Source organism: Gopherus evgoodei, chromosome 1, assembly GCF_007399415.2.
Source record: "Gopherus evgoodei ecotype Sinaloan lineage chromosome 1, rGopEvg1_v1.p, whole genome shotgun sequence".
NCBI classification, from domain to species: Eukaryota; Metazoa; Chordata; order Testudines; family Testudinidae; genus Gopherus; species Gopherus evgoodei.
In genome coordinates, this window is record NC_044322.1 from 169,257,204 (window position 1) to 169,270,753 (window position 13,550).

The 13,550-nt window shown below is 42.1% G+C and overlaps 1 protein-coding gene across 3 annotated transcripts in view; it reads left to right on the top strand.

The window, feature by feature from the left end:
- GRIK1 (glutamate ionotropic receptor kainate type subunit 1) overlaps positions 1–13,550 on the top strand; it is a 246,962-nt gene that overhangs the window by 182,414 nt on the left and 50,998 nt on the right. For all 3 annotated transcript variants that reach the window (XM_030579306.1, XM_030579316.1, XM_030579325.1), the window contains exon 8: positions 3,678–3,785. In XM_030579306.1, the coding sequence (XP_030435166.1) occupies positions 3,678–3,785 (108 nt within the window). The remainder of the gene's footprint in view (positions 1–3,677; positions 3,786–13,550) is intronic.

Genomic DNA, 13,550 nt, shown 5'->3' on the forward strand with positions numbered 1-13,550 from the left:
GTAACACTGAGATTTGAATTTAGACAGATTCCTCCTGAAGATAAATATGTATTCATTCCTCATGACACTAATAGTGTCTAATTACTTGCTCTAGTTATACCTTGCTAACACTCAGACTTCATTTGCCATTTTCAAACCTATCAGAAACACAAGTGAAAATTAAACCCATCTGTTGTACAAAGATTTGAACTCTAAAGTTGTCAGCTACTGAAAATTGATTGCAACTGAAACTGTTGACTTTGTTATTGATCTGTTGATTGGCTTTGGATGGAACTAAGGCTTAATATTGATTCTGGTTGATGAAGTGAAAATATAAAGAAAGTAGAAATGAAAATATTAATCATGTGATAAAATATAATTTTAGGTAGTGCATCTGATTGTGAACCTCTGTTAATCAAGGCATAGTCCTACTGCTGCCAACAAGAACCCGAATGAAAAGCATTGTAGGAGTTCATTTCCTGACCTCTTTTGACCATGGTACTATTGTTGGATGCAGCCCCTAAGTTTGAGATTTAAGAGAAAGATACTGCAAACACAAATTAATGAAATTGAGTATTTTTAATTAAGCTACAGCCATACTCAAAGCAACCAAAATAGCGTGGAAGATAATATACATCAGTGTTTTAAATTGTGCCCTAACTTCTACTGGAGTCAAAAGCAAGGACAAAGTGCAAAAAAGCAATTTCTTTTGATGAATTGCCTGATTTGGTTCTGATTCACTTTTATTATACCTTGTAACATTTAACATGGAATGACACTAGAAACATTAAAATTGCTATAAATCTTGCATATAAAAGCATGAAAACTTGCTGCACTGTTACACAGTTATGTGAATTCTAACTGCACTTAGGGTGACCAGACAGCTCGTGAAAAATTGGGACTGGGGGTGGGGGGTAATAGGTGCCTACATAAGACAAAGCCCCAAATATCAGGACTGTTCCTGTAAAATCAGGACATCTGGTCATCCTAACTGTAATGAAAGTTCTGCTTCATTTCTGTTAGTTAATTACATTTGAGAACTGTGTAACTGATTTTCCGTCATTTGCCTGACCACATGATACCTAATATGCTCCAACATCCTGGAGTTACCTGATCATTCCCTAGAGGTGAATATGGACTATTCTTTCTTGGAACTGGCATATTTCATTTTAGGGGCCAAATTCTGGTCTTAGTCATCGTTTATAGGGCCAGAAGGAACCACTGTAATTATCTAGTCTGACCATTTCTAAAAACAACCTCCTGTAGCATAGGCCTAAAGCTTCCCTGAGCATATCTTGAAGCCAGTGTGAGATTTGACTTCAAAAGGACCAGGATTTGAACCTAAGTGGGTAGTCTTTGGCCCATATCCTGCTATAGTTTTTGAGGAAGGCTTTCTGTAATTTCATAGGGCATTCAGGGCATTAAAAAAAGGTTATGATATGACTGTCTGGAAATACCCCATTTTTATTCTTACAATATCTTTGCAGACAGAAATGGAATTATCTACATTCAAAAGCACCTAAATGATTTAGGATCCTAAATCCTCCTTTCAAAAATAACTCAGACACTCAGGAGCACAAGTCACATTGACTTTTCAATGAGATTTAGGCTGCTAAGTCACTTTTGAAAATTTTACTGGTAGTTCTTTTATTCAAGACCATAATATGTTTAATGGAGGAGTGAGATATGTGATACTGTGATGACGAATGCGAATTGTTAGTGGCAAATCACTGTCTAAAAATATGATCATTTAGACAAGATCCATCATTACAACTAAGTGATGGTGATCATGTTGGAAGAAGAAATTGAACTAGTCTCATAAAACAAAATGCGTCAACATGTACCTTCTCAGATGCACATTTTAGTATCTTACATAACCGAATCAAAATATGAGCTGCATATTCAGAAAAATGTTTAATTGTTTATGAGTAGGATTTTCATATACTTCTGCGTGACTTAGGAAAACAAGCCCAGTTGAATGGGCAGCTTGTGCTCCTAAATTCCTTAGTCACTTTCAAAAATCCCACCCTACTTCCATAACATTTAGAGACAAGCTCTAACCATAGCAGATTTGCTTGTGATACATGGTAATGGCAAACCTGTGTCTGAGATTAATCTCTGAAGATTCAGAACTATGTGCAGATTAAACAAGAAGTGGTTACACTACTCTGTAATTTATATTTGTTGATTTTATTATGCATCTTTTTTTAAAAGTCACCTAAGATAAATCAAATGAAGAAAAAAAAGAAAAGCATAGCAGAAAAGCCTGTAATTTAATAATTATAAGGCTGGCATGTATGTGGAAGCTATGTCATAGTTGATATCTTCCTTATACTTTTGAAGAAATTAATCTAATGTGGGGGTCCCTAAAAATAGATTACAAAAATTGTTTTTAATTTAAAATCCATCAAATCCTTCTCTCTAGTTGATAAGATTCAGCGGTCGGACCAAAATTCGCAGGCAATATGGCATATGGGTCCAATTTTAAAAGGTGCAAATCTTTGGTTTATATTGGGAAAGAACACAAGATGTACCAATCTTATTCTTCATTAGAGGTTGTTTTAGAACAGAGAATTGATGACCACAATTCAGAATTATCCTTGGTTGTATCTACTATATACTGTTATATACAATAACCCTAGCTGAATATACTGTGATATACAACAAATGTCCCCATATAATTTCTTCCCTGATATTAAAGCTTAAAGGAAATTGTGAATATGCATTTTTATTTAATTATGTTGAAAATACACCTTGATCCAGAGAGTCTATGCAAACTCTGATGCACCACCCGTGCCCCATTTAAATCTTGTATTGAAGACTTGAGTGTAACTTAAGTAAACCACTGGGCTTTTTGCCAGCCTCCGTGAAAGCCTGCTCCTGCTTCCATTGAAGTCAATGGGAATTGTGCCATGGACATCCACGGAAGCAGAATTGGGGTCGCGATTTGAAAAACATTATTTTAATTATAAATAAGATCTGTCTCATGTTTTACAAACAAACAAACAAAAAAACCCTTCCCCGGTTACCACTGCAGCTGCATGTATATTAGTTATGAACATAGTTCTCCAGAAAATGATCTGAACAAAGTTATTTAGGCTGAGATTTTCAGAGGCATCTAAGGGCATTAGGACCCAAATCCCTTGGTTCTAGACAAGATTTAACCACAATCTGTTCAACAGTCAAAAGAGTGAGTGATGAAAGCCCTTCACAAGTTACCAGTGCTAGGTGAAATTTGAGATTTTGTGCATCGGGCTCCTGTAGTGGATTTGGCAGGGGTGACATGAGTGTCACTTTTAAAGAGGAAAACCAAAATCAGCAACTTTGGATGCTCTGGCAACTTTGGATGGTTAGTTGGTTCAGCTAATGAACCCCACTGATTCTGGTAAGGAAGGGAATGAGGCTTCAGCAACATTTTACAGACTATCACAGCTGACGTCCTTCTCACAATGTGCCACACTAAAATACATGGTGGGTGGGAGAGTGCTCCGGGGTAGAAAAACTCCCCTGGTGATTTTCTCCATATCATTCAATCTGCTTGGCAGAGTGTAGTGGGGGATAGGTTTGGCCCTACTCCTTTTTATAGGCCCGGCAAGGGGACAGCCATCTGCTACACTAATAAGTGTAACATTTTTGATAGCTTTAGAATAATTGTTGCTAAACATTAAATGGAAGTGTGTTTTTTCATTTGTCCCTAGGCACGCTGGGATGGTTTGACAGGGCACATTACCTTCAACAAAACAGACGGCTTAAGAAAGGATTTTGATTTGGACATTATTAGTCTCAAGGAAGAAGGAACAGAAAAGGTAACTAACTGTGTTCAAACTGTGAGCCATACAATACAGTCAGTGGGACTGTGCTTACTGAAAGGTGGACCTCATGAACCATGAGGATGAAAACCTAATTTGACAGTGATATCTCAAAGCCCATTCCTCTTGACCTACCTTTCCTATGGTTGAAAAAAGCTCGTTCTAGTTTTTAAATTGTTTGGGTTAAAGTTGAAACACAGATTGGGAGAGAGCAAAGGAGCAAGAGAGGGCAAAGAAGCTGCCCTGCAGAAGATTAAAGCCTGGAGCAGGCTAGCTAAATGAGCCAACAGGAGACACCTGGTAGCTGATTCTTTATAAGGAAGCTAAGTAGCTCTTATGGGGAAGAGGAGGAAGACTGACTCAGAGAGGCTGCTGGAGAGTCAAGCTTTGGGCAGAGCAGCTACAAACTAGACCTGGAGTAAGTTGCCTCATAAGAACTGATAAGAGAGACTTTGTGAAGGAACCACTTTTTTCCCCCCTCACCCAGGCTCTGAGGTAAGAGCCATTCCCTGAGACAGAATTTTGGGACTCTGTGAGTGATTGGGGAATTTCCCTTTTAAGTTTATTTGGCACCCCTCCCTCCAGAAAGGAGCCCAAATGAGCCGTGTGTTGATGAAACAGTCTTTCATTAATGTTTCTTGCACTCTTACGAAAGGAAACCACCTCCCCAGATCATTGTGAGAGGAAGGGTGGTAGGGCTAAGGGAAAGAGATAGTCCATCTCTCCCTCACCCTCCTACATTTAGTGTCTGAATAGGGACTTGATCTCCCCGCTCCAAAGAGAAGCCAGAAAGGAAATATTGCAATTAATAATATAGCAGCAAGAGACAGAGAAGGAGTGAAATCACCAGTTCTAGGAGGCCTTACAACCCCTCATCCCTCATCAGTGCATGGAGAAGGCTGGCCAAACAGGAATAGAATCGGCAGTTCCAAGCCAAGGTGACCAGGCTGTTCATGCAAGGTTCACTGAGCACTCGCATGAGGGTGCTCTTTGCTGAGGCTCTCTTCCTGACAAAATTTGAGTGGGTGGCCACCACTGGCTAAGAGGGGAGCTCCTGGGCCATCCAGCTTGCCCCTTATCTAACCAGGTGGGTCCAGACTCCTTTCAGGGCCCTATGTGCAGATAAAGCCTGAAGGCTGCCATATTGGATTGGTTTGGACTCTCACCAGTGGTCTACCATAGGAAGTTTCAAGAGGAAACATTTCCAAAAGGAGGCAGCCCATGAGCTATCACACAACAGCTCTGAAATTTGGCTAGCGGACATCAGAAACCAAGACCCTGGGCAATGTCATATACAGCATTGTTTTGGAACAGTACTTAAACATTCTTCCAGTAGCAGTAAAAGCCTGGGTCCATTGGTTCCGCCCAGCAACCATTGCAGAGGCCATGGAGATGACAGAAAGGTTTTTGGAGGCATATGCCCCAGGCCTTGGGACCACCACCCCTTCCTGCTTCCCCACAGTAATTCAAGAGTCATTGGAGCTGCACTAGGTTTCAGCACCCCTGGAACATGGAGGTGCCCACACTACTTGGCCCCCTTGATGGACAGAGCCCCTACCTTCCTGGGAATCTCAAGTGGATGGTGCTCCAGGCGCCAGAGTGGACTTCATCTACCTTTCAAGAGGGTGCGATCATATGTTATCAGTGTGGGCAGTTGGGACACATGCAGTGAGAGTGCCCCCTCTTGGAGTGTGATTATTTAGGGTGTCACTTTGGCCAACAGGGCAAGACCTCATACCTGCCAAAGAGGGATGTCAAAAGACCCTTCTTGATTCCCATCAAGTTATACTACACCTCATAGATGGGCTGATGGACTCTGGCTCTGGGCAAATGCTTCTGTACCAGCACCAAGATTTGTTCCTGCCCAAAGCCTTCTAATCCAGCCGAACTATCCAAATCTTCTACATACACGGGAAAGATGCACTTATCCGACTGTTCCTATTATCTTACAAGTAACTGACTACATAGGGTGTCTCCAGATGGATGCAGTGGAGCACCATCCTGGGCCTGTAATCTTGGGTCACAATTAGCGTACACCTCCCCATGCTCCTGAATAGAAACTCAATGCCCCTTATCCCAGGCAACTCTCAAGGGCCCAGTAAGACTTGGGTCTGTGCTGGGGCTGTACCCCTGGGGCCTGGAGAGAGTGTATCCCAAGAAGAGACCCCCTGGAACACACTTCCCAATAAACCTCCATCACATTCCGCCTCAAAGTGAGTCAGAGACCCTTAAACTAGATGACGCCTTTGACTTCATCACTGCTCAGGATGAAGTTCAGACCCTCCAAGAATGTTTCAACAAGGTAGCTGTGATCAATGGGGAAGCCACATAAAAACACTATTACCCAACAGTTTCCTCATTTCAAGTTACATAATGAAATTCTGGACTGGGTGAAGAAACAACCTTACATGGAAGAGCCCAGGGTCCAACTCCTGGTTCTCAAACCAGGTCATCAAGAACTGTTGAGACTAGCACACTCTGTCCTGATGACTGGACATCCGGGTAAGGCAAAGACATTTGGAAAACTACTGGCCCAATTCTTTTGGCTGAGTATATTTTAGGAAGTAATGGATTTTTATGTCCTGCACGGATTGACAGAAGGTAACCCCTAAGGAACGAGGTCAGGCACCCTTAATATTCCTCCTTCTTGTAACAGGATAAGATAGGGATTGACATCAGACATCAGGGATTGAGAAAAGTGCCTGGGGTCACATTTATTTCATACTCATCAACTATGCCACAAAGTAACCGGAAGCTGCTCTCTTGCAGAACTCTATCACTTCCACCCTTGTGCAGGAGCTACTGCAGATCTTTTCCAGGGTAGGCCTTCCTTCAGAAATGATCATGGGGGTCTTGTTCCCCTTAAGGGTTTGACTCTGGATCTTGGTTCTACCATCCTCAGACCAATGGCCTACTTGAATGGTTTAATCAGACTCTTAAGTTGATGCTAAGAAAGCCCATTGGGACAGAAACCAGAGATTGGGATCAGTTGCTGCTGCACCTTTTATTTGTGGCACACAGAAGTTCCACAGGCATCTACTGGCTTCTCCCCTTTTGAAATTCTCAATGGAAGAAAACCCTAGGTTATCTTAGATCTGGTCAAGGAGTCATGGGAAACTCAGCCTACCCACTTATGTCCTCCACTATGTCCTACAAATGAAAGAGAGGCTGGAGTGCCTTGGTCATTTTGCCAGGGCCAACCTATTCCAGTCCCAATAGAGCCAGGCCTGGCAGTATAATAAGGAAACTAGGATGAGGTTATTCCAGCCTGGCAACCAAGTTGTCTTATTTCTCCCAAGCTCAGAGAGCAAACTCCTAGCCAAACTTCAGGGCCCTTATGAGGTCCTCTGTGTGTTGGGCCAGCTGATTACAAGGTTTACTACCCAGACTGACAAAGGCCACAGGAGATCTACCATGTAAATCTGCTGTGACCTTGGAGGGTGCAGAATATCTCTTCATCCATCCAGAAAGAGATGAGGAGTTAGGACCCCAGCTCCTAGAACTAGTTGCAGTAGGGGTCAAAGGGATCCAACTTGGTAATGGGTTGTCCACTGACCAAAGAGGTCAATTAGAGACCTGGTGTGGGCATACTAGGACGTACTTTACCCATTTCCAAGACAAACTTTGCTAGTCAACCACTACATTCAGATAAAACCCAGTTGAAGCCTGGAGCAGGCTTGCTAACTGTACCTATCCTGAAAGGGTTAAAATCCCATTTAATACAGGAGGTCCAGGAGATGTTAAAGCTAGGCATAATTGAAACATCAAAGTCCCTGGTGTAATCCAATGTGGTCCTTGTCCTTAAAGCAGACGGGACCATTCGATTCTGCATAGACTTCCACCAGATAAACGTGATCCCTGATTTCAACGTATACCTTATGCCCTGAATTTGTGATGTGCTCAATGGACTCAGCAAAGCCTGATACATTTCTACATTAGATTTCACTAACGGTTTTTGACAGATCCTGCTCTCCCCCAGTTTCCATGCCGAGACTGCCTTCTTGACCAGTGTGGGCCTGTTTCAGTTCATTAATACTGCCTTCAGGTTACACCGCACTCTGGCCACTTTCGAACACTAATAGACAAGGTGTTATGGCCACATTAGCCCTATGCAGCAGCCTACCTGGATGATGTGGTAGTCTATAGTTGCAACTGGCCAACTCACCTCAGAGACTTAGCTGCCATCATTCAGAGCCTACAGCAGGGGTCGGCAACCTTCGGCACATAGCTCATCAGGGTAATCTGCTAGCGGGCCAAGAGACATTTTGTTTATGTTGATCGTCCACAGGCACGGCCCCCCGCAGCTCCCAGTGGCCGCAGTTCACTGTTCCTGGACAATGGGAACTGTGGGAAGCAGCATGGGCTGCAGGGATGTGCTGGCTGCCACTTCCCGCAGCCCCCCATTGGCCGGGAACAGTGAACCTTGGCCACTGGGAGCCACAGGGGGCCATATCTGTGGAAGGTGAACATAAACAAAATGTCTCACGGCCTGCCAGCAGATTACCCTGATGGGTTGCGTGCCGAAGGTTGCCAACCCCTGCCCTACGGGATGCCAATTTAACTGTAAACCCAAAGAAATACACTTAAGGGAAGCAGGAGACCACCTACTTAGAGTATCTAGCACAGCGGTTCTCAAACTGGGGGTTGGGACCCCTCAGGGGGTCACAAGGTTATTACATGGGGGGTCACGAGCTGTCAGCCTCCACCCCAAACTCCACTTTGCCTCCAGCATTTATAATGGTATTAAATATATAAAAAAATTATAAGGGGGAGGGAGGTCACACTCAGAGGCTTGCTATGTGAAAGCAGTCACCAGTACAAAAGTTTGAGAACCACTGATCTAGCAGGAAATGGTAAAGTACAACCCTTGGTAAACAAAGTGGAAGTTCTAGCCAACACACCCATTCTGAGAATAAAACAAACAAGTTTGGGCATTCCTTGGTATGGCAGAGTATTATAGGTGATTTGTGCCCGAGTTTTCCTCACTAGCAGCTCCCCTCAATGATCTCATTAAAAAATAACCTCTCGGCAGGTAACTTGGTCCCCCCAGAGTGACTGGGATTCAGAGAAGTTAAAGAGATTCTCTGTAAAAAACCTGATAGTGTGTAGCCCTGATTTTTCAAAAGAATTTATTTTACACATGGGTGCTTCATACTGGACCCTGGGAGTGGTACTGCCCCAGAAGTTCCATGGCTAGGAACACCCTATTCTGTATATGAGCAGGAAACTCCTGGACTATGAAATGTGGTATTCCATCCCTGAAGGAATGCCTAGCAACACACTTGGTGGAGAAAGTTCTGCTCTATCATCTGTTTGGGATCCACCTTCTCATCACTAACCGCACAGGACTCCAATGGTTCCAGACAATGCCCAGGTCACCGTTGATACCTCACCTTACAGCCCTTTCATTTTCATATATACCATTATGCCGACAAGAACCACCAGTATGTTCATGAAGATGGAAAGCCACACAGTGAGTGCCCCGACAGACCCACTCAAAGGCAGAGAGCCAAGGAGTGAGGGAGCTGTCCTGCAGAGACGAAGTCTGGAGCAGGCTTGCTAAATGAGTTAACCAGAGAGACCGGTGCAGGGAAGAAATCTCAAGCAGCTGATTCCTTATAAGAGAGCTGAAGCAGTTTGGGGGGTGGGGGTGGAGGATGGGACAAAGACTGACTCTGAGAAGCTGCAAGGGAGTCAGCTTTGGGCACCACACCTAGCTGCAGGGTGAATCACCTCATAAGAAATTATAAGAGAGACTCTGCAAAGGAACTCCCTTTTTTCCCCACCCACCCAGGCTCTGAAGTAAGAGCCATGCCTTGGGACACATTTTGGGGCTCTGAGAGTGATTGGAAAAGCTGCCTTTTAAGTTAGTTTGGGATGCCCTCCCAATCAGAAAGCCCAAAAGGCTGTGGTTAATGAGACAAACTTCCATTAAAGTTTCTTGGACTCTTGTTAAATAAAACTCACCTCCCTAGATCCTTCCAGGAGGGCAGTGAGTGTTGGCGTCGGGCGGGAAGGTCACCCTTCCTTCACTCTCCTACACAGATACTGAGAAAAGATTTTTAACTTTTGCAATTCATATTATCTTACATATCTGGGTACTAAATAGGAATCTGGAAATGGCAGTCATTATCTTAAGTGAAAATATATTTTCTTTTGCTCCTCCCATGAGGTTTTGCTCCTCCCAGGCCTCACTGTGTCAACTCACATCCTGTAAATAAGTTTAAATGTCAACTCAATCTGACGAAGTGGATATTCACCCACGAAAGCTCATGCTCCAAAACGTCTGTTAGTCTATAAAGTGCCGCAGGACTCTTTGCTGCTTTTACAGATCCAGACTAACACGGCTACCCCTCTGATACTTAACTCAATCTTGTAATTTGTATAACTCCCCACAAAATTAATGGCGCTAGTTGAACGAACTTTTATGTAGGTACCATCAGACAATAAACCTGTGTGCCTTGTAAAGAATAGCATCTGTATTTTAAAGAAAGTGATTTTTTTTAATGTCCAGAGGTTTAGTTTAGCCAAATTAGATATCTATTGTGCACTTTTTAATGAGTATGTATTAAGGAGGTGGTGGGGTTAAGAAACTTAAGTAATATTCTCAAAATGTGCTGAAATACTAAAAATTGTTTAATTATTGAAGATGAGCCAATCAATTATGTTTTCACCCCATCCCTAATTACTCATAGTTGCACTAAAATGGTTATGTTACTGAAGAAAAATGAAATTAGATGTGGTCTAGTCTGTTGAGATTAAACAGTGTTCTTTTGGATAAGCTTCTGAATTTGGTATTACACTCAAGCAAAGGTCAAGCAAAATCACATTCCATCAGGACATGCTTTAGAGTCTTGTAAATTGCAAAGCTATACTTCAGAAATAATCTATGTGAAAAGGTCTTGTCTCCCTTATATTGTTGTTTACCAGTTGTCCCGAGGATGCGGATTGGATACCTATCTTGACCTTCTTTTTGTTAAATAAAACAAAAGCAAATAATCCACATTTGTAGGCTAGCAGATTGGGAAGATATTAAAGAACCTACCTCTCTTTCCTTATTTAACACACAAGGGTAAGAAAAAGCACCTAATCCCAGAAGATTCCATTTAGGCTCCAATCTATAACAACAGAGACAAAGCTACTGCTGTTATCTCAAGCGTCATATTGTCAGCTAGATCTAATTACTACTGGCAAAAATGAAGGATGCAGAAGTCTCTGAATTTATTGGAACCAGCACAGTTCTGCTGTGTGGTGTAGAGGGCAGGATACCAAACACCCACTCAGCGGCTTCATGCACCCTGTGCACCAAGGAACTGTGCTCAACAGGTCTCCCTGTGCTCCAGCTAGAGAGGAAAGGGATCATGGTGGGAGGGAAAGGTGGGAGATGGGAGGTGTAAATTATGAAAAAGTTAGAGTTCTTGATTTACAGAGTTCAGTGCTTAATGTCAACTAAAAACAACTTTGTTTCTCCTTCCACTTAAAATATTTGGCTCAGTGGATTTCCACTTTGATTCTGAATAATCATCTGAGAGCTAATTGAGACATAACTACTAGCACCCAGCTCTCTAGACTGGTTTCACTTTTCATCTTTAATGAAGCATTCTGTTTATTTTTCTCTTTACCAAGGCTGCTGGCGAGGTTTCTAAGCATTTATATAAAGTGTGGAAGAAGGTTTGTACACAGACAGGTGATGCAAGAAACCTTCAGGTTGGGTCTTAAAACTCATCCTTTGGGTTTTGACAAATGGATCTCAGATTGCAGTTTAGAGACAATATTCTATCTCAGAGTGTGCTAGAATGTGATAGAATGAATTCCATTCCTACTCAGGATATGTACTCTAGTACTTACAAATTGTAAAGAGGCCTCAGATGGATTAAATATTTTTCCCTAATAATAATTTTTTTTTTAATTCTCAAGGGTTGGCCCTCTTCCTCCTTTGAATAGTGGTATTAAAAAGCACACACTTCACAGCTGTTCCTCTACTTTTACTCATTAAAGTGGGGTTTCAAGTATCAGTGCCTTTAACAGCATTAATGGCGGGTGCTGTGCTAAGTGTGTGGCTTATTGACACTCCCACAAAGTGTGTGCCAGGAATAATTTTTCTAGTATCGACTTAAGTTTTGACTACTACATTAGATCCTGGCATACAATAAGATTAATGGGCAATTCAGACATTCAATAACACATGTAAACTGGAAGCAGGCTTGTTTATAAACTGTCCAACCTATTCCAGGCATTTCATGCTTTCTTTTAATATATGTGGGATGCTTGGACCAATAGAAAAGGCACCAGACTGAGAATCAGAAGAACCAAGTTTTATTCTTAGGTCTGCTGTGGACTCACTGAGTGGCCATAGGCAAGTCACTTACAAGGCCTGATTCTCAGAAGTGCTGAGCACCCATAGCTCCAATTGAAGTGGAAGGGCACTACAGGTGCTCAGCACCTCTGATAAGAAGGCCTTTAGCCTTCTGTGAATCTGGTTTTCTACCTCTATACAAGGGGGATAATAATCTCTTACCCACTTTTGTAAAGTGCTTGGGATACACAGACTTTAAAAATGCTCTGCAAAATAACAACTATTACATTTTGCATACATCTTTAAAAAAGTTAAACTTTTTTTCTCCAGTTTAAAAATACTCTTTTTTTGGCACTATATTCTAGAATAGCTGACAGTGTCCAATAGCACTCTTTTTCTAATCTAATAAAACACATACTTAATAACCTTGTTTTAATCTTCAGTGAATCAGGCTAAGGCATCACGGATTCTATTTTCCTCATTACTAGTGGATAGATCATCCTACCTGACATACAGAAGCTTATTGAACCAATCCAGCTTTTGACTTTAAGGCATTTCATGTTACGTTGAATTAATTTAAACCAAATTACAATTGGTTCAGAACACAGACTCATTGAGAAGGGCATATTATAGGTCTTGAATTTGTCACTAAACTGCAATAAACCCCTCCAGATTCACCATGGTGATGTAATACCTTGGCCTCATTCATTCATGCCCTTCTGACCTTTTTCATTGTTAGTATCAAGACTGACCTACAGTGTCATTCCTTTAATTTTAATGTACAATGGCCATCTTGATGTATTGCGTATACACTGACTGTACCATTCCATGTTCTATATGACAGTTCTGCTCTTCCTCATTGCCAGCTATTTCAAGCACACCAGTGTGTCAGGAAGTCAGCAATGCTGAGCAGAATAGCTTTTGATTAATGCACACTGCCCCCAAAACAAATTAAAAGAAACTAGCCATTTATCATGGCCCCAGATTAACTAAACTGATAATGCCCAACACGTCACATATATAAATACTTTTCAGATCAATAATCCCAAACTGATCTCCTTCTGGAAGCAAAAGAAACCTAAAAGGGGTCAGGGTGGAGATGGGTGTGTGGTGGGGTGGAGGGGAAGGAATCATGAACAACGTTATCCCAATTAAAAATGTTGTAGGAGGAGAAATGGTTAGCTAAAGAGATTGACAATGGGATCCTGGGTCTTTCAGCCATAGATAATTTGAATGATATAATTGTTATTGTAATATTTCTATAATAGCAATCCCCAAAACCCCAATCGGGAGCAATGCCCCATTGTGCTGGGTTCTGGACAAGAAAGACAGTCCCTGCCTCAGTTAATAATCTCAATGAATCCCGCCTGAGTCAGTAGTGACTGACCATCTGACAGCTGATGGAGGTGTACAATATGTGAGGCAGGTCAGCAGTTTCAGTCTTGGCCTGATATAGCAGCCTTGTT